Source organism: Trichogramma pretiosum, unplaced genomic scaffold, assembly GCF_000599845.2.
Source record: "Trichogramma pretiosum strain Unisexual culture from Peru unplaced genomic scaffold, Tpre_2.0 scaffold44, whole genome shotgun sequence".
Lineage (NCBI taxonomy): Eukaryota > Metazoa > Arthropoda > Insecta > Hymenoptera > Trichogrammatidae > Trichogramma > Trichogramma pretiosum.
This window is the reverse complement of record NW_019641632.1, coordinates 766,100-786,564: the sequence shown is the minus strand read 5'-3', so window position 1 is coordinate 786,564 and position 20,465 is coordinate 766,100. Positions and strand designations below refer to the sequence as shown.

At 37.1% G+C, this 20,465-nt stretch overlaps 4 protein-coding genes across 5 annotated transcripts in view; 2 read left to right on the top strand and 2 right to left on the bottom strand.

Moving 5' to 3' along the window:
• Positions 1-1,408: 1,408 nt before the first annotated feature.
• Positions 1,409-5,463, bottom strand: LOC106660000 (fatty acyl-CoA reductase wat-like). Its single transcript, XM_014382811.2, has 7 exons — positions 4,753-5,463; positions 3,675-3,768; positions 3,177-3,571; positions 2,786-3,088; positions 2,429-2,704; positions 2,085-2,342; positions 1,409-1,701 (listed from the first exon to the last, which is right to left on the bottom strand). The coding sequence occupies exons 1-7, from the start codon at positions 4,959-4,961 to the stop codon at positions 1,593-1,595; spliced, it is 1,644 nt and encodes a 547-aa protein (XP_014238297.1). The 5' UTR covers positions 4,962-5,463; the 3' UTR covers positions 1,409-1,592.
• Positions 5,464-5,735: 272 nt separating this feature from the next.
• The window catches only part of LOC106660181 (WASH complex subunit 2C), a 46,834-nt gene continuing 32,104 nt past the window's right edge, over positions 5,736-20,465 (bottom strand). For both annotated transcript variants that reach the window (XM_023459323.1, XM_014383056.2), the window contains 5 exons: positions 10,555-10,819; positions 8,364-10,245; positions 8,174-8,289; positions 7,572-8,106; positions 5,736-7,345 (listed from right to left, as the gene is read on the bottom strand). In XM_023459323.1, coding sequence (XP_023315091.1) covers positions 6,747-7,345; positions 7,572-8,106; positions 8,174-8,289; positions 8,364-10,245; positions 10,555-10,819 — 3,397 coding nt within the window. In that variant the 3' untranslated portion in view covers positions 5,736-6,746. The remainder of the gene's footprint in view (positions 7,346-7,571; positions 8,107-8,173; positions 8,290-8,363; positions 10,246-10,554; positions 10,820-20,465) is intronic.
• On the top strand, positions 17,633-18,706 carry LOC106660183. Its single transcript, XM_014383060.2, has 3 exons — positions 17,633-18,056; positions 18,126-18,252; positions 18,513-18,706. The coding sequence occupies exons 1-3, from the start codon at positions 17,999-18,001 to the stop codon at positions 18,646-18,648; spliced, it is 321 nt and encodes a 106-aa protein (XP_014238546.1). The 5' UTR covers positions 17,633-17,998; the 3' UTR covers positions 18,649-18,706.
• On the top strand, positions 19,080-19,972 carry LOC106660184. Its single transcript, XM_014383061.2, has 3 exons — positions 19,080-19,191; positions 19,260-19,386; positions 19,686-19,972. The coding sequence occupies exons 1-3, from the start codon at positions 19,134-19,136 to the stop codon at positions 19,816-19,818; spliced, it is 318 nt and encodes a 105-aa protein (XP_014238547.2). The 5' UTR covers positions 19,080-19,133; the 3' UTR covers positions 19,819-19,972.

The window sequence follows — 20,465 nt, the reverse complement described above, 5'->3', positions numbered from 1 at the left end:
GCAATGATTCATCGATCGTATGTACCGGTGTTTTCACTCGGAGATGACCTCTCTTCCTCTCTCTATCTGTTGTGCAGGAGAAAAAATCGGAAAAAAATGAAACAATACCATCGAAGATCGAGCGCCGCACTGTCGACCCTTTGGTCCTCCCTTTCTTCTCTTTCCATATACTTTTGCGCTGTGCATGTTATCTCTTCGAATCGCCTTCTTGTCCTATTCTATGCAAGGTTTGTTATCGGTCTACATATTCACATTTGAGTCCCAAAGACTATCGGCCGCACTCGAGTGCGTACTTATAAATATACACACCAACGTTTAATCAATACGTGCATTTGTGAGTGTGTGTATGTCTACTCGCGAGTTCAGCACACGTCGATGCGTGGGCGTCTTTGTATGTATCATACGTACACTACGATATACATACACACATATTACACATCATGCCCTCGACCAAAGGCGTGGCTGCTGTAACCTACCTTTTATACGTATACACACATACGCGGCCGCGGAGTTTGAAAAAATCGCGAAAGACCGAGAGAGAGAGAGAGAGAACCAGAGAGCGAGAGAGTCAATTATTCCTACGGTACTTATACACAGCGGCTTTTTAATTAGAATCGCACACGGTGAACACTGATTTAGTTCGGAGTAAGTATAAGTCGTCTGTGTGCGTATATGCATATGCTCGCACACACACATACACACTCATGGGTAGCAAAACGCGATAAATTAGAGCCTGCTGAACTCGATAAGTACGTTTGTTTGTTACTTCGGTGGGTGGGTGGGTTGTACCTATACACATGCGAGCAGATTTTTTATCTTTTTCTCTTTTTCTTCGAGAAAGAGAGAGAGAAAGATCAAAAGGGAAGTGGCGTTATATATTACAATGCTGCAATAACAGGAAGTTTCGTGGATATCGATGAAGCATAGATAAGACTTTGATTGTGAGGCGATTTTTTTTATTTCGCTTCGGGTATATATGTAACCTTATTATAACGAGAGTAAATAAATTATGGCAATCGCTCGTGTGCGCCGTTTTTCCAAGTCAATGGCAATGATTGTGTAAAACGACTTGATGTATATACAAATATACGTCTCGGAGCATTTCCGAATGAATAATTGATGGGTGGGAGAAAAAAAAGTCCAGCGGTACTACTTGACAAACCGTATAACGCGAAGCTGCTCGGACTCACGCATGAGCGCCTGAGTTCCAGGCAATACGTTGTACTCCAAAACGTCTCGTTCTTCGTAATTCAGGCTCATCTTGTTTCAGAAATGAATGAATTTTTCAAGTTAAATATTATTTTATTTGATACATCTTTTTACAAATAAATTATTTATAATTTACATGCATATTTTTTTTACACATTTTATTCTTGTAACAATTATTTAGGACGATGTTTAGCCTTCACAAACTTAATAATTATCATTAAAATTAGAAGTTTTAATTTTACACTAAAAACTGTCCATTGGTCTATATTTGCTTCGCGGCGGTGAAGGGTCTCGCTTCGTCGATGATCATCGTAAAGGTCAATGTCTTTCACGCCGAAAGTTATGTAAAATGCATTGATACAATAAGGCACTAAGTCACTGTTTTAATCAAAATTAGGTAGCCAAGAATACATGGTGTCGAATAAACGATACACTGCATAAAAGAATAACGTAGAAATAATCGTCACGAGGGTGTAATGAGCAACTTTCAACCTGCGGGACAAAAAGAAAAGAAAAATTAAATCAAACGATCGTACACTAAGATAAATTTATAATTAATTTAAAAATCATTTAAATATCCAACTATAATGGCAAGTCTATAGAGTCGTCTCATAATATAAATTCCTGAAAAGATCTTAACGCTTGCGAGTTTTGCTAAAAATCCATGTATGCCATCTGCTGGCAATTTGGCGATCAATTAAAATAACATTACGAGTTTCGATATTTAAGACAGCAGTTTTTCACTGAAAATATAATTTCTATTACCATTCCTATTGTAATTTTTGTTAAATATTATTCGAAAATTTCCTATAAACTTTTCTCAGTGTAAGTATGCGTGTCAAACTGTAGGAAGGGGAAAAAACATGACTACCCACCGGAAGAATCTCTTCTTCCCGTGCTCGACGGTCTCGATCGGGTCCTCGAGTATGTACTTGCGCAGGCCCCGCACGTGATAGTAAAAGTAATCCATCCAGTCGAGGTTCTCGATGTTGAAGTAGAACTTGTTGCGATCGACGGGACTCGTGCGTTTCCACAGGGCCATGACGTTGCGATTGTGGAACAGCCACTGCTGCGTCGAGAAGTACGATATCACGTGGCTGAACTTGTGGATCTTTTTGTAGGCCTTGCCCAATCTGAAGCGAGAAATTATTGAAATGTACATGTTACCGGGGGCGTTCGTGTATGAGATGAGAGAGAGAGAAAAAAAACCAGAACTGACTGTGGCTCGCGACCCGTCATAATGGCCAGACAATCGACCAGGCAGGCGGGCACCGTGTGCAGCAGGAAGCAGCAGACGTTGTGAAACCACAGCGAGCTGTTCAACATGAACATGTAGTACCAGAGTATCTTGTCGCTGGGTATCTTCATGGCGAACTTCTCGTTGGCCGACGTGAACGTGCCCCAGTCGATGGGCTTCTGGCACGACGACACGGCGTTGTAGATCAGTGGCTCCTTGTTCTCGACCTTTTCCGGACCCTTCCGATGCTCCTCCTCCCTGAAACGAATTATGTCGTGTGAATTATTGCCTTTCCCCGTCGTCGATCGTCACTCTCGTCTCCGCTCGAGATGCCCTCACCAGCTCTTGGCGCAGTCGTAAGCCGCTACGAGGATGGTGTTGACCACGTAATCGGCCGGTATGATGTCGGCGATCTTCTCGGCGTTGCAGTGCATGCTGCGCAGCAGCCCGAGGCCGGCGCCCATCACCACCCCCGTGGGCCCGTAAAAATTGTTGATCCAGCCCGCCACGGGCTCCTTGGCCGTGGCGATCATGATCGACGGCCTGACCACGCAGATGGGCAGACCGGGACTGGCGCGACGCACCACTTCCTCGCCCAGCGCCTTGGAGAACGCGTACGTGTTGGGTATGTCACCGAGCAATCTGTCGCGTACAAAAATAATGGATCGTTTTTTTTTTTTAGATAGGGGAAAATTTATATAGCCCAATGGCTCGAATTGTAATTGCTCACTTGGCCGTCATGTGTTTGAGCACGTCGTCGCTCAGCATGTCGACGAGGGCCAGCGCCTTCTCCGGATCCATGGGAGGCTCGTAAAATTGCTCGTCGATCTCGCTTCGCACGCAGTGCGAGAAGGCCGTCGAGATGTGCACCATCGCCCTGAGATGCTTGATCTCTTTGGCGAGCTTCATCATGGCCCTGGGGCCGCGCACGTTGATGTCCACGGCCTTTCGCAGCGACTCGTCGAAGCGCACCGTCGCCGCCCCGTTCAGCACGACGTTGACGTTCTCGACGAGCTTCGCGCGATTTTCCGCCGTCATGGCGAGATCGTCCTTGCTCGTGTCGCCCTCGATCAGCTCGATTTTGTTCAAGAAGTCCGGCACCTCTTTGTGAAGTCTCTCGTATACCTGATGATCGCGAGCAATCGTATCGTAAAATTAGCATATCGCGCGTTTCCTTTTTTCTTTCTACTCGATTAGATCTATACGCATATCGAATCCATATACTTACGGCGTCGTTGAACTCCTCTTTGAATCTTTCCTCCGAGGTTTTTCCCTTCTTCGGCCTCATGAGCATGTACAATTTTCCCATATCCGGACACGTTCTGCGCATAAAATCAATCAAGTTCATACATTTTTCATTACCATTTTTTTTTTCGTTTCCAGTTCGTACCAGCGGCTCCTCCCCGAATAACCATATATCGTGCATAAATCTGCATATCGTATACGGCTCGTTTTCAGCGCGTGACCGGAGCTTTTTGTACACATTGTCATAGGCCAATAACACACAACAATAGAGAAATCTATATTGTAATATCGAGAAAGACTGAATTTTGTCAAAGTCATTGCGCACGCCATAAATGTTTCCGCTACTCTACATGTATACCAGTTGCAAAAATGTCTTCTTTTTTTCCCCTCTCGCTGCTGCTGCTGCTGCTGCCGGCGGGCCGCGCGAACAGAGACACGCACGCGCTTGACTCTCTATGAATTATTGCATATTCAATTAGATAATGAGGCCCGTTGTTGTGTCGTGTGTGTACTTTACATATAAAAATACCCCGACGGCGAGTCTCGACGGATCATCGACTCGCGAGTCCGCGCGCAAAAGTGAGGAAAAGCAAAAGAGAGAGAGAGACACCGATGCCGCGGCGTGTGGCTTAATTAATCGACGCGCGTACATTTATTTATACGATGTATTATTACATGCATCGCTTCGAGTTGACTGAACGAAAAGAAAAGAAGAAGGAGTCCGATTCTCGCTTTTTCTGGAAAACTTTAACAGTCGCGCGGGGCTAGTTTTATATTGTAAATATACGCATGAATTAAAGCTGATCGCGGCGCGCACGTGTGCTTACGTAGACCGACCGATCGTAACGAGAGGTATTGCATGTTATTACACAAATCGGGTGCGCGTGAACGAGCCAACGATGTGTATTCGTCGGCTCGCGACCATCGACGTGCGCATCGAACAATGTGTCACGTCTGCAGAAAGCGATCGAAAACATATGACACACAGACACACATGCAACCACGCAAAATAATAAAGCCGTGCGCCGATTTGATCGAGTAGCCCGCACGATGATGCTTACCGCAGTAATTTTTCGATCATGAGCTTGCCGAGAAAACCAGTACCGCCGGTGACGAGGACATTGAGACCGTTGAAAAATTCCGTGACCTCGCTGACGCCCGTGTCCTTGCCCTCGAGCTCGCTGATCTCCTCGTCCCTGTCGGCGCTCATGTCGAGCATGTCGCTCATGTAGCACTGGCTGTTGAACGGCGTCGCCTTAAACGTATCCATGACTTGATGCTGCTGCTGTCTTTGTTGGTTTTCTTCTTCTTCTTCTTTTTCTTCTTTTTTTGTATCTTCCAAAGCTGAACTTGGTGAGCTTTTTGAATTCGATAATGTTGAGATTTGACTTTTTTCTGTCCTGTTTTTTATTTAAACGAAAAAATTCGATCGGTTGGTTTTTCTCGGGTGACGAAATCGGTATCGAGGCTCTCTCGCGACGGTGGACACGACGTCGTACACACTCTCGCACGCACTGAAACGAAATCGATGTGCTTGCGATGACGGCCACGCTTCAACTGGGCTCATTAACGTGCTCGTCGCCTAATGTTCCGTTCCATGCGTCCACGATTGACGAAAAAAAGAAAAAAACGAAAAAACGAAAAAATAAGAAGTAATTGACGAGAGCGGAAACACAATCATCGAACGCTTAATTGTACCTGTGAATAAAATAACTTAATGCGAATGATGTCTATTTTATTCCAAGCTGTTTGATCGTCAAGGAAGGAGTTCATCGATTGGAATTCTCTCGTTATTCGCTGCGTTATCATGGAAAAGATTATGACGTAACAATGGTCTGCTACATATTTCTTATAAATAGTTTGGAATAATCCAACGATGAATTTTCTTTGAATTATAATTCATCTCAATTTAACCAAGCATCGAAAGCATTCAAAAAAAGAGGTCAAGAAATTATTCAAAAAACAAAAACTATTTTTGTCAAGCCCTTTAAATTAAAGTATCATGAAAGGAATAAATAAATTAAAAATCGATCCATTTTTTTTATGAATTCTATTTTTAAGAACACATTCTAGTAATTAAAATATTCATGATGATTTCATAACTTCTCTTACTGCAATTTCTATATCTTAATATGCATAACACGTATGAGTTATTTATGAAAATTGGTCCGTACTTCTATCTACAATTTTTCGACGATGTATCTAATAATTCCCAGTTTACCTTCACATAATTCAAAATTACATTGTTATTTTTTTGGTACATAATTAATTACAGTAATGGTCAAGTTCATGAATTTTCATTTCTTCTTCCAAACTTGCTAAAAAAACTGTCGGAAATATATTTCTATGTAGCGAGATAAAATCGGACCTCATAAGAAAACACAAATTTATTCATCGATTTACATATTATATGCAAAGCATGAAACTTTTATGTGGTTAATACAATAAAACGTATGGTACATTAGAAAAAATCAGCGCCCTGCGCTATTTTTAGAAACATTCCATTAAATGTACATGATTAATAACATTTATTTCTGTACATACAAAAAATATAAAATAAAAATATCGATGACGCTTCATTAGTATAAGATGAAAAATATTTTCATACATTGCTTTACAATATCTCACAATACGATCGACCGCAAAGATCGAAATATTTAATACGGTAATTAACTGCGATAAATATATCGAGTTCTCAGTTCATTAGGTTATTATAATTAACAATTTAATAAAACGAATATTTTGACAAGATTAAATAATAAAATAACAAAAATTAAATTCATTGTATAATAATTCATTGTGAATTTGCCAATCATTAAATTTTTTTGTTTTTCAAAAACTTTTAATGTTTCGAAAATCTAGAATATCACATTTTTCTAAAAACTGTACATTTTTGCTGAACTATGAGCAAAAACTGAAATTAATATGCGCAACACACGTTTTCAATAAACTACTAAAAATTCGATGTATTTTTCGAACGACGATGACATTCATCATCTTGTATATATGAATAACAGTCTTAAATAAAATTCACGTAAATGGTATACAAAATTAACTATTCATCTTGCAGTAAACTCAAGGGATCATTTTCGACTGTTCTACTAAGATCTTTTTTTACTATTCTTCTTACAGTACTTTTGTCGCTTGTCGACGTTTTAGAATCACTTGCACCAGCGGATGACTTAGGTTTTCCAAAAAGATCTTCATCATCGTCAAAGTCGGCAATCTCGTCAAACAGAGTATTTCTTTTTGGTAAAACCTTTTTACTTTTTGCAAATATATCATCCTCGTCACTCGACGTTTCAAAAATATCCTTTTTATTTGTTTCTTTAGGTCTATCTTCAGTTTTATCTTCAGCTGTTTTTGGTTTTACATCCTGCGAAGCTTCTTTCTGAGGAGTTTTCTTCTCTTCTGCATTTTTCTTTGAAGCACCAAAAAGATCATCATTATCATCAGTGCTAGTATCTTCGAATAAATCGATTTTCATATCTTTCAAAGGTTTTTTCAGTTTCGTTTTGCTTGTTGAGAAAAGATCGCTGCCACTCGCATCGTCATCTTCAAATAAATTCAGAGTTGGCTTGAACTTTTGATCTGCAACTTTGGAATTTTTAGATGTCCCTTTGAACAGGCTATCATCATCATTTGGCAGTAAATCTGTTAAAATAAATTTTTATATGAATTTTTATGAAAATTATTTTGAAAAGATGTTTACACCGATTCATCGAATAAATTTATCTCGTGAATGATACGGTCGATTTTCTTCAAATTCGGAGAGCATATTTTTACTGATGAAAACCACCCTCTCTCCGAATTTCACGAGAAACGTATAAAATTCATTTTTACCGATATAATACCTTAAAATGAACAAACATTTACTTACTTTTGTTTTCCTGAGGTGACGGCGTTTTTGTAACGAACGCGAACAAAGAGGAATGATCCTCTATGGGATCACGTTTGTCATTTCTCAAAGGATCAATTGGTTGTTCCTCTTTTTTCTCATCGGCTGGTGTTTCTTTTTTCTTTTCAATTTTCGTTTCATTCGTATCAATCTTTTTTCTCTCCGTAACTGGCGACAACACGGGACCTTTATCGAATAAAGTATCTTCTTTGACACTCGGATCTTCCGGTAGTTCTGGTGGTACATCAAAGAGATCTTCCTCGTCCGTTGACGGCGAGAGTAAATTTGTCGTTGTATTTTTTGACAAACTCAATTCCGAACGATCGTCGTGTTGTTTCGGTGGCGCCAAGGAACCGACACCTTGATCCGGCTGTGACTGACCGTTGGTGATTTGAGGCTGCTCACGCGTAGGAGAACCAGATGCATCGACTATATCGAAATCGATGCCGCTATTTCGAATAGCTATCTGACGAGCTTCTCGAGATTGTGGTCGACGTTTTGGAATACGAGCTCGACTCTGAAAAAATAATTTCTAATAAGAATACGTTCTGAACGTTCGATACAATTTGCAAATTAGTTATTACTTTTGATTTCTCGATTGATAATAGTGTCTCGGGCTGCACAGGTTCATCGAGACTGATGGCCGTTTCTGTATTTTCCGATCTTATTGAAGGCGAATCTTTCGTTTTAGAGTTGGCTTCTGCAAAAAATATCGCTCGTTAGTTATTAAAATCAATCAATTTTCAATAATTACACGAAAAAAGATTATTTTACCGGAAATAAGTGGAGAGGATGCACCACTGAAGAAACTTGGCGTACTCGCTTCGCTGTTGGTAGCATCATCGTTCGTTGCTTCTTTTTCGTCTTCATTTTTGGCACCATTATTTTCCTCCTTATTCTTTCTGAACAACGGTGGCGTATCGTTAGGTGAAAGAATCTTCAGATCATTCATTTTACCCATTAAATTCTTTATCTTTCCTGAAACAACTGGCTTTTTGGGCGTCCCAGGCGTTCCAGGCGTTCCAGGCGTGCCGGGCGATGATGGCCCTTCCGAGGGTTGTACAGGGGGCGGTGGAGTACCTATTTTCAGCTTCAACGATTTCGGCGGTTCCGGTTTCGGTTTCGAGCTGCCCAGACCGTCGACGACACTTGGCTCGGGGATTTCGCTCTTGAGAGGTGGAAAAAGGCTCTTAGCGCCGGCCAAGCTCTCTGGCGACTTTGATGGCTTATCAATGCCCATGTCCTGCCTATGCTTTTCAAGTTTAGATTTCAGATCGGCAAGAATTGCCGCTTTTTTCGGCATTATTTCTGGTTTGGATGATGGCACTGGCTTCGGCTTAGCTTCAGCTTTTTCAGACTGTTCTTTGACATTTTTAGCTATTTCTTTGGCAACTGCGACAGCAGCTTTCTTTTTCTTCTTATCGCCAAAGAGATCATCGTCGTCATCTTCGTCATCGAAGATATCTGGCTTCGCATCTGGTTTTTTCCCAACCGCTGGAGCTTTGGTTGGAGCTTCGACTTTTTTATCATTCTCTTCAGCTTGAACATTTGCCTTTTCATGATCGGCGTCGACAACTTCGTTTTTTTCCTCCTGCATGATTTTATCCGTAGGCTTTTTTTCGCTGGACAAAATTTTCGTTTCTTTTGAACTACCAAACAAATCGTCGTCGTCGTCGTCACTGTCGTCGAAAATATTACTCGTCAATTTTTTCGACTTCGACGGCTTATTATCAAATAAACCTTTGAACAAATCTGTCTTTTCATTCACTTTTGGCTTTGGTTTGCTGACGAATAGGTCTGGCTCATCGTCGTCGTCGAAGAGAAGACTCGCAGCTTTGTCAGTTTTTTTGACAGACGGTTTCGAGGCTTTAGCACCAAACAAATCAGCCGATTCGTCGTCCGAAAATAAGCTACTTTTAGACTGTGACACTTTCTCTTGTTTTTTCTCTTCCACTGCAGTTTTCGATGAAATATTTGCACTTGACACCGTTTCTTTTTTTAAATTAATTTTAGAAGTATCTTTATCAAACAAATCGTCTGACTCTTCATCTGAAAAAATATTTTTCTTCGACTCGCTCGGGGCTGATGACTTTTCCGAGCTCGCGCTTATTTCCTTTGCACTCAGGCGCTCACGTTCGAAATCATTATCCGCTTCGTCGTCTGAAAAAATATTTTTCTGAGCATCTGGCTTTGTACTCTGAACTTCCTTTTTACTGGTGGTAGATGGCAACTTCTGATCGACTGAATAAACTTTCGATTCGCCCTCAGGTGCCTTTTTCTCTGAACCCTTATTCGCTTTCACCTCGGTAGGCTTCGGAAACAGCGCATCCGATTCATCCGGGAACAAATTCGTGCTCTTCAGCGATTGCGTCGGCGTAGGCGCCTCAGGCTCCTCTGGTTTGCTCTTTTTGCCGCCAAAAATATCCTGATCGAAGAGGCCACGTCCAGTCGACGTAGTGGGCACAGAACTGAAGAGATCGTCCCGCGGTGGGCCGAACAGATCGTCTTCGTCGTCGTCGAAGATGCTCTTCTTTTTTGTCGCACCGGCGGAGGTGGTGCTCGGTGGCACCGAACGAGACGGCGTACCTCGGGAACTCGTCGAGGCCGAGCCAAACAAATCGTCGCCTGAATCCGAATCGTCAAATAAGGAAGTTACCTGGAAAATATATTATAGCATTTAGTCGTTACGCAGTTAATTTTTGATGTAGTAGATGCGACTTGCTAAAGTCGTTTTAATAGGATTTAACGAGTTTAACTGCGGCAAATCAAGCATTAACGTTTTAAATAGAAGCTTACGCAATATCAGTTCCTATATTTTTTCAAATCATCGTTCATTTTTAATAACAAAAACATCGTATATGAAAAACAAAATTGTCAAACCTACTGTGCTTTATGTCTTTTATGTTATAAACGCGCGTTTAATATAAGTGTTTTTTTATAGAACAAAAAAATAATGATTGCACACCTTCGATTTGTTTCTTGAACTGCTATCCTTGGACAAGGGTGGAGGTCCAAAAACGTCTTCGCTTCCGCGTGATACATCCTCGACTGTCGGCTCAAGTTGTTGTCTTTGCTGCTGTTGTTGTTGTTGTTGTTGTGGTTGGCCGATTTGCTGATCAGAGGAATTATTTCTCGTTCGGCTCTTTAATAAACTGTCACTGACTATGCGCTCGCGATATATTTCTTCGGACTTGAGTCTGCTGGAGCTCATCAACGGCTGGAAATCGGCACTGTAACAAGACGAGAAATTGCGTTACTAAGATTTGTAGACTGGTTTACGCGTGAATAATTTATACAGGTGTAATTGCCCAGGACGAATTTAATTTATTCGGTAGGCAATGATTTCGCTAAAACATGTAAACAAACGAGTCGCTGTTACAGTAGACTTACTCTCTATACAGATTCGAAAAATGTTAATTTACCGATCGATGCTCATACATAATATATCCCCTATAATATAATAGGAAGTGAATTCCTTTTTGGCATTACCATTCTTGGGCGATGATTATTTTGATTAAAAAAATTTTTTGCAGTTCGATAATAATATAATGAATAAAAGTCCTTAATTGGTTAAAAGTGTGAATGGTAGTATACACATTCTGATCGATCCGAGAAATTAAAAGCAAGGTCAAATATGATAAAGTAGAAATTTAATTTCATGCTCCGAATTCCGATTTTTTTATAGTAAACAAACATAATTTACTAAAAATTATTGAAATATCAATAGTGACATTTCTTTACTTAGCTCATCTTTTTATCTTTATATAATGTATTACGAATGAGATCGACATAAAATTATTTATACCCCCCATAACATTAGAAAAGATTAGACGAGAATGAGATCAAATGATTATGCTTTAGTAACTGATATAAGAAAGAATCAAATACTTTAAATCGAATGGAATAAAATTAAATTAAATTAACATAATTTATTTTTTTGTTAAGAGGATATCATTTGTTCAAAAAAGTGTATAGTCACAGTGATAGTAAAGTATAATATAATAGTGAAGATTTAACTGAATCAATATTATATGCATAAAAAATATGTTGCCCCAGTGCTTCGATAGCGACAAGAATTTGGAAAAACCTGAAGATTATGAAATTTCAGTATCCTGAATCGTCATGTCAAATATTTATCGTAAGCGCCATCGAAATCTCTGTCTCGCCTTATATCTGTCTGTATTTTTTTTAAAGTGTGAATAAAATTGACGAATATGATAATCAAGCTAGAAAAACGTCAACACTGTAAAAAATTTAATCTCGAAACTTTTGCATTTTCGCTATGCATGCCCTGTGGGGTTTTCCAATTGTCAAGATCCATATTTTAACCTTTGAATGCCGGGGATTTTCGGGTAAAAATGAGTTTTTACTTTTACCAACATTTTATATCTAAAAATATTTGATCTTAGGTGGTAGATATATCGAACCTCCCCAGCGTCTAGAGGTTAATCAAAAAGTTGATGACCTTACAAGTACAAACGCGTAGTCAAAACTCCGATTTGCATTTCATAAAAAATTGTTGGATTTGTTAAACGGAGTTAATTCATTTACAGTAATCGTTCGTAGGCAAGTAATAAAAATGATCGGATGTTCCGCAAAGTTTGAGATTTTCATAATGTGTACAAAAAGTAACCTGAAGGAAATCATCGTTTTATTGATGGTTCCAGATAAAAATGACAGTAAAGTGATTTAAAAGTTTAGAAGATTTTAAACAATGATAAAATATTGTCAATTGAAGTAGCTTCTAGCTTAAATGTATTTATTTTTCCGAAATTATGAATCAATATTTGCTTTGCTACATTGACATATCAAAGAAAAAATTTTTATATAAACAAATATAATAGAAGCGGTTATATATATCTTATATAATTAATTTTATTGTACATTATATAAGTAAAAGCACATAATAAAAATAGTGCACTGTTACGATGTTAGGTAATCAGAATGTGTTTAAAATCGTTAACAAGAAACGAACAATTTTATTTTATCATTTTATATGTGAAAAATTTATTAAGACGATATTCTCCGAAAGTCTAGCGGCCTGAACTAACAGAAAGAAGTTTCTTCGTTATTTTTAATCTATATAATGGAATTCGTTATTTGATAATTTATATGCAACTACCTCGATTGGTAACGGAATAAAAATGACCCAGCAAGCCAATTTTATATCAAATCTTGTTAATTGAATTTTTGAAAATGAATGGTGCTTTTTTTGCCTTCAGGTTTTTTTCTCGCTAAAAAAAATTTAGTAGGGTAAAATAAATATTAATCATACAGATGTTTTGCATTTCCTGCAATGATTGTTAATTCATCTTACAAAATTATGATGCATGTTAATGCAATAGAAAATATTAAGATAAGTAATGAAGATAAAAATCAAGGCTGCGCAGAATGTTTATCGATGACGAAAAAAAAATATATGAAAAAAGTACCCAAGTATTGGTTGCAGATTATTTGTTTTAATAATTACACTGTGGTTGCAATGATTTATTTTTAATATGGCAATGAGTTATGATTGATACCAAATTTTTCAGTGAAAGTTTTTTTCAGTGAAAGTTTTTTTAAGGAGTTTTATTTTATTAAAAAATAAATCGATTTTATTTAAATTAAAAATGTAACCTATTTTATGAAAACTCTTAAAAAAGCATAATCGAATCATTCAGTTAAACTTTAGTAAAAAAAAACTGTTAAACAAACACATGTAAGTTTATTTTGTCATTAACTGTTGAGAAACTTTGAAATTTTGATTCAAGGTTTTTTTAGTTTTGAAATATTGTCCTGATACTTAAGGTAACGAGCCTATTCTTAAAAAAAATTTTAAAGCGGGGACGAGACTATAAATGTACTAAGTTCACTGTATCCTTTGCAGTTGTTTTATAATCCTCATTCAAGTTTGAACTAAAGTATCAAAATGAAATCATTCTGTTTTTTGTTAGTATTAGCTGTATGTGTTATGAATGGATTACAAGGTATGTTTATCTGATGTTTATAACTTTAAATTTGTAGCTTTATAATTTTCTAAATTTTTTTAATAGCCGCCGAAGTAAGGGCAAAATGCAAAGCCGGAGAGCCAGAAGGTGACTGCGTCAAACGAGTCTTGGAGGTATTTGATAATCAATGTGTCAGGATTATTGCTGGAAATGTTGTTACAGTGCAACAGTAAGTGGCAAATAATTAAGCTTTTCTTTTGAAAAGCATATCTATAGATATTCAGCTACAGCTGAATGTATTTTTATAGCTCGCGTAATTTTGCATTAATATATTCGTAGTTAAAATTTAGTCAAGTTGAAAATTTTATGTGAGATAAATATTAATATAAACCTGTTAAAATTAATATAAAGTTCCTAGAAACAGCATTGAAGAATAATCGAATTTATAACAATGATTAAATTTAGAGCACTCAATCATTTTATTCTTTAAAATAATCTTTGAACTGTCATTCATACATTTTTTTATTGTATTATAATTATAGATGTGGTACCATTCATTGTGGAGATAATTTAAGACCAATCGAAGGTGATGACAGTAAGCCCTATCCTTACTGTTGTCCAACATGTGAAATAATCGACAAAGACAAGCCATACGTCATTGCAAGGACCGGTTAAATTTACTATTTATGTATTGATAAAAAAACTAAAATAAATATTTTAAAATTAAAAAAAGAAAATTTTTCATTTCAAGTTTTCTTATGCGATAATTTAACAAAGTCCGTTATAATTAGCTATGATTAATAAAATAAATATAGTTCATCATAATGAAATTTTTATGTCATTGTTGTTAAAAAAAAGGGTTACGAGTTCATTGTGCATTGCTTGATTTTTTTGTTTCATATTTGACTGTAAAACATTTTTCAGAGATTCTTCAATATATTTATTTATTTAAATTAAATTTACACTTTAATGTATCAGAACGATTTTAATAAACAAAAAATGCAAAACATCAGTTTGTAGATCGATAAGCATCGATAATAATTAAAATCAATTTTTTCATTGAATATTTAAAATATGCGATTTGACGACTTGATCTGGTACAAACCAGCAATAAGACGATAAAAAAAATACAATGGCTCGAGAAAATGTATGCACGCGCGCAAGAAAGACCAGACCAAGGAAGGATTACTTTCGACGATGAGCCATCTCTCGGCTATATACCGATTTGCATACAATATTTTTGCGCTTTTATATTATATTGCGAAAACCGTGTCACTCCATCGCTGACGCATCGAAAAACATTATTATCAATCCTAAGCTCTCCAGGCATACTGAGTCACCTGCGCACGCGGCCGGGACACATATATTATATACATTTGTAGTATTGTATACTCTCTCGGCACGGTACACAGAGCATGTGCTGCGATCAACAAACTCTACAGCTCTCGGCCGAATAAAGAAGTCTCTTACCGCGAAAAATCCTCGCGCAGGTCTCACCAATCTCTTTCTTTCTTTCTCTCCCTCGCTGAGGTCAGATTTTATATTGCTCGCACACGTCCGATATATATCATCGATATTATTAATTCACTCCGAACGACGAACCATTCGAATAATCGCCTCGCTCGTGCACGAAGCGCGCAAAAACATTATTAATACGTTATATACTGTATGTTTACGTGCGGGGGTCCCGCTTCACGCACAGGCACGTTCGGCGTTGACACAATGCAAGTGCACTACTCTGGCAGCAATAGTGCAGCAGCAGTGCAGCAGCGGCGGAGAGAAAAGCGCGCCTTGCCGACACGCGCGCGCACGCTACGTATACCAAAACATAACTGCACTTTCCATGCTCTTTTAATACTACTATATGCCAGGTACCTTTTCATATAAGGTTCTCCTTACGACGCGCGACGAATTTTCCAGGTGAAAGGAGCTCAGCTGATGTAGCGCGAACGAGGCGTACACGGAGCGCAGCGCACTCCTGCTGCCACGGTCAGTTTTAAGCGCGTGTATATAATATATATGCGGAGAGAAAGAGAGAGAATTCGTTCTCCTTCTCAGAGCAAACGAGATCTATTGTTTATAATAATACCGATACAGATATTTTCGAAATTGGTCGTGGCTTATTTGGTCCGTTTCTGAACACGTGTACAAAGAGCAGCGGCGATACAACGATCGGATATGCTCGAGTTGTAAGGAGCTGATTTTTACAAAAGAATCGCTGCTCGCCATAATAATGATATGCATGTCTCGAGCGTGGCGTAATTATATGTACAAATGTGCCGTCGGAGAAGTCGAAGAGCCAAAGAAAAGAAATTGTACAAAGCGAGCAACGATCCTCGTCGACTAACAAATCGATATAATATATCGTCGGACGTCTCTGGGATTTTCCAATTTTCGATCGGCGCACTATCACGCATGCTGCGTCTCATATAATGCATCCTTGGATCGCGTCGAGAGAATGCGAGGAGGGGATAGAGCATCGCGGAGAGAGATCATTGTTTCCGCGAATACGGAAGATCACTTTTTGTACGCGGAATACTCCAGAAAAGAAAGAGGTCAATGTTATACGGCAAAGTCCCGACGACGAAAAATGATGAATTCAAATACTGATGAAGGCTGACCGAGCTGTGCTCTTGTACAACGAGGCGCGTGCTCCTCGGGCTAATTTATCTATTTACATAAACGCAAAAATTTTATACTCGCACTCGGCGTACACACGCTCTATCTCGGGCGCTTATGTATAATCATAAATTCATAGCCTACATTTTGAAGTTTGTTCAATAATAAAAGAAGCGCTATATAATTAAAATAAATCATTTTAACGAACGCCCCAACTTAATTGAACAAGAGCGAAGAGTCAACAAAGAAAAGGATGACATTTTGAATTTTTTTTTCCTTTTTAAACTTGCATAAAACCTTGGAGTTATTGTCTTGCTTCTTTTACGAGAAAAATATGCAAATAAGTGTCAAGAGACCGCTCCAAAAACTAGTAATGTCAATAACACTCCAACGGTAAGTATGCTCGTACAAAATCTTGTATTTAAATACAAATAAAAGTTCGCGCCTGGAGTGTTTCGAAAATTGTTGATGTCGTCTACAACTCCTTCGCGATCGGAGCTGAATATGTATTATTTTATATCTCTTACATAAGGAATAAAATATTCGCATTGAGAGAAGTAAACACCGATTATGGATCTCGTTTCCTCGAAGTTGATTGAAAAATGCTTTCTTTTTATCGAATTAAAAAAAGACAACCACTCCGAGCTGACTGATAAGGATACGCACGAGACAGATAGTAATGCGGCGGCGCGGCGTCGGCAGCGGCAGCAGCATCACTTTATGAGCCGTCTTGAATGAGAATTCCGACATTCTCTTTTAATTATAATTCATTCTCTCATTTGATGCTTTATTTATTGATTTTTGATCAATGTTGTAAAAATATTTACAAGAATTAATATAGCCCATCAAATATGCAAAAAATAATGTTTGTTAGCTTGTTGCAAAGAGGCAGAGAGGGGACGAGCATATGTATAAGCGAGATCCGTTCGCAGCCTCTTTAGTTCAAATCTGCATGTGCTAAAGATACCGCGGTGTAAAGATACAAAGTAAAAATGAAGGTTACGTTGCTCCTGTCCATTATATTTTTGTGCTCTTGTTGTTCGTTCAGTTCAGTTGAAGGTGATCATACATATTTCATATTTAAGAGTGTTTTGCAATAGAAAAAGAAACAATTCTCTAGAGTAATGTTTTTTTTTTCTCGAATATCAATATTATAGCAATGAGACGGAAACGCGCAATAGGCTTGGAACCTTGTGGGGATCTGTCGAGTATAGACTGCCAAATTTTCGCCGAGATACAGTCCAGCAAAAAGAACTACTGTCACAGATACTTCTACAATCCGCACGGCTTCATCGAGTGGCACAGGTACGCGGCGGAGATTTTTCAAGTATTATTACTCGAAAAGTTGAGAAATGTCATTTAAATAATTTTTGCAGTTGTGGTGCGGTCTCTTGCGGGGAAGGTTTGGAAACCGTAGAGGAAGATTTGAGCAAGCCGTATCCGAATTGTTGTGAAGATTGCAGACTCAGTGAGATAGCGCATAACCATATTTTGTAAACAATGCAAAAGTGATTTATAAAAGTGTTATGTTTATCTTTAGTTAAGTTTCCTTGTACATTTAGCTCGTTTAGTATAAGAATTTATGTATTATTACTAATGTATGTATTAAAAACTAGTATAAAGAAGCACGTTTTCGTTATGTCATTTGTATAAAGCAGAAGTGAGACCCCAAAATTTTGTCCTATAACTCTTTACAGTTACGAAATACAGTCATAATAGATCATAAAGATAATAAGCTTATACGAAAAATTTATAAGCGGGGATAGCGGTATAAAAGCATCTCATTCGGTGAGTTTACTTCAGTCTAATTTTTGATTTCGAATTATAACTGTTTTGAGCAAAAGAACCAAAGTAGTCAAGATGAAATTCGTCTACAGTATCGCTGTATTGGCTATCTGCGCTATTAGCGCATCGGAAGGTAATTTTCGTTACAATTGTTTTTGTTACAATTTTCAATACAAAACATTATAACTGTGTGCATTTTTAGCCTTTGAAGCCAGAGGACCATGCGATCCAAACGAAACGTCTGATCAGTGTGAGCAGAGATACGCTAAGCAATACGAAGGCACGTGTACCCGCATTTTCGCAGGAGGAGATGAAGTTACGATTCAAGGGTAAATCAAAAGATTATCATATTAATATTTTTTAGAGTATACATTAAAATCTGAAATGTACGAGTTGAATGTGTTAACCCGTTTTGGACATAATATTCAATCAAATTGTAATTATATACATTTGATTTACAATGGTCTCATAAATTTTTAGATATTTACATTTATAACAATTACTTGCCTTTTTTCTTCAACGAACTCCTAACTTTTTATATTCGATAAATTGATTTACCGAAAAATTAACAAAAATTTTTATTTTACAGATGTGGTAGTGTTCGATGTGGTGAAAATTTGAGGAAAACACCGGTGGACCTAAGCAAACCTTATCCAGATTGCTGCTCAAACTGCGAAATCATCGATCACAACTTGCCTGCATCAATAAGCGCAGTTGCCCGTTAAATTCATTTATTATTGTTTGAGAATAAAAAATTTTGAATAAATTGTTTGAATATTTAAACATCAAAAATAGTTCTTAATGTTTCCACCTTACCCTCGAAATAATTCTTTTATATTTTAATAATAGAATCAATAGAGAAAATTCATGAGAAGCAATTAAATAATTTCCATTGAAAGCATGACAAACAAAATGTTACAAATTGTTTTTTTGAATTCTGCTCAATAACCGTTATTTATTAAAAATGAATATTCTGGGAAAACTTTCATAAAAATATTATTTTGTACTGACCCATATAGTATCTGTGTTGATTAAAAAAAAATTGTGAAAATCTTTTTCAATCACAAAATATAATCATAAAAGATCACAAAGATCATAAGTTTATCTAATTTGAAAAGTTTAGAAGCGGGGATAGCGATATATAAGAATCTTATTCATTGCGTTAATATCAGTTATATTTTTGATCTCGAGTCGTAACAGTTTTGTCAAGATGAAAATCGTCTATAGTATAGCTTTATTTGCTGTATGCGTTATCAGCGCATCTCAAGGTGATTTTCAATACAATTTGATCTTTATTTAGTTTCGGTTTTAAAGTAATAACTGTGTGTATTTTTAGCCCATGAAGCTAGAGGACCATGCAACCCAGACGAAACGTCTGATCAGTGTGTGCAGAGATACGCCAAGGAAAATGAAGGCACGTGTACCCAAATTCTCGCCGGAGAAAATGAAGTTATCATTCAAGGGTAAATCCAAAGATGATCATATATACTTTATTTTCGAGTGAATATTAAAATAGGAAATTATACTATCGTTAAGCTTATACGCACAGCTTATATGAAGAAAACTAAACGTTGCATTTAATTTCTATTCCGTCGAAATTTTATTTTAAAAACTTAATTCAAAAGAATTTCATTCAACTTTCTAAGAATTTAGATTTTTACAATACTAACTTTTTTTATTGTTTCTTCAAATGCACGTCTAATTTTTTTTTTATACAATACATTTATTATAACTCAAAATTGATTAAAAATATTTTTTATAGCTGCGGTAGTGTCGATTGTGATGAAACTACGAGAAAAACCCCAGAGGATCTAAGCAAACCTTATCCTGAGTGCTGCTCATTTTGCGCAAGCCTTTTGCCTCCGGCAATCTGCGGCCCAGCACCGGTAGATTAAATTAATTACGTTTTAATGAAAAATGTAAAATGAAATTTTCAATATTTATAATATCAAAGAAGTGCTCCATGTTTTTTTATTTTCTTTACAATAGTCTTTTTGTCATTACAATGCCAAAATTAATGAAATAAATATTCATGACGAGAAAATAAAACATTTTTATTTCTGTCGTACCTAACACAATTTTGAAATTCAGTTCGGATCGATCGAAAATCACTTTTCATATTGGTTCGATCATCAAAATTCTATCTTGCACTTTTTTTCCAATACCGAAGTAGGCCTTGAATGACTACGAAGATGATACGCTAATTAAATACGTAAACCTTTCGAGAGTGAAAAGCTATATACTTTATACACTCATCTCAAAGCAAGTTGACTCTAAATAAATTTTTTTCTCAAATCAGAAGAGTCTTGTACTAAAATACCAAAAATATCGAAAGAAAATAAATTTTCCGTATATCATTTCATTGACCTACTGCTATTAGTGTTTCTCATGATTATTTTCCTTAAAATTTTATAATTCCTATATTTTATATGCCCTGCAATTTGTGTAATTTATTTCAGTGTCACGATAGATTTTTAAGTTATCGATTCAAATAAAATGCCGGATAAACTATAATTGCACGATTAATTTTTTTTCAAGTTCT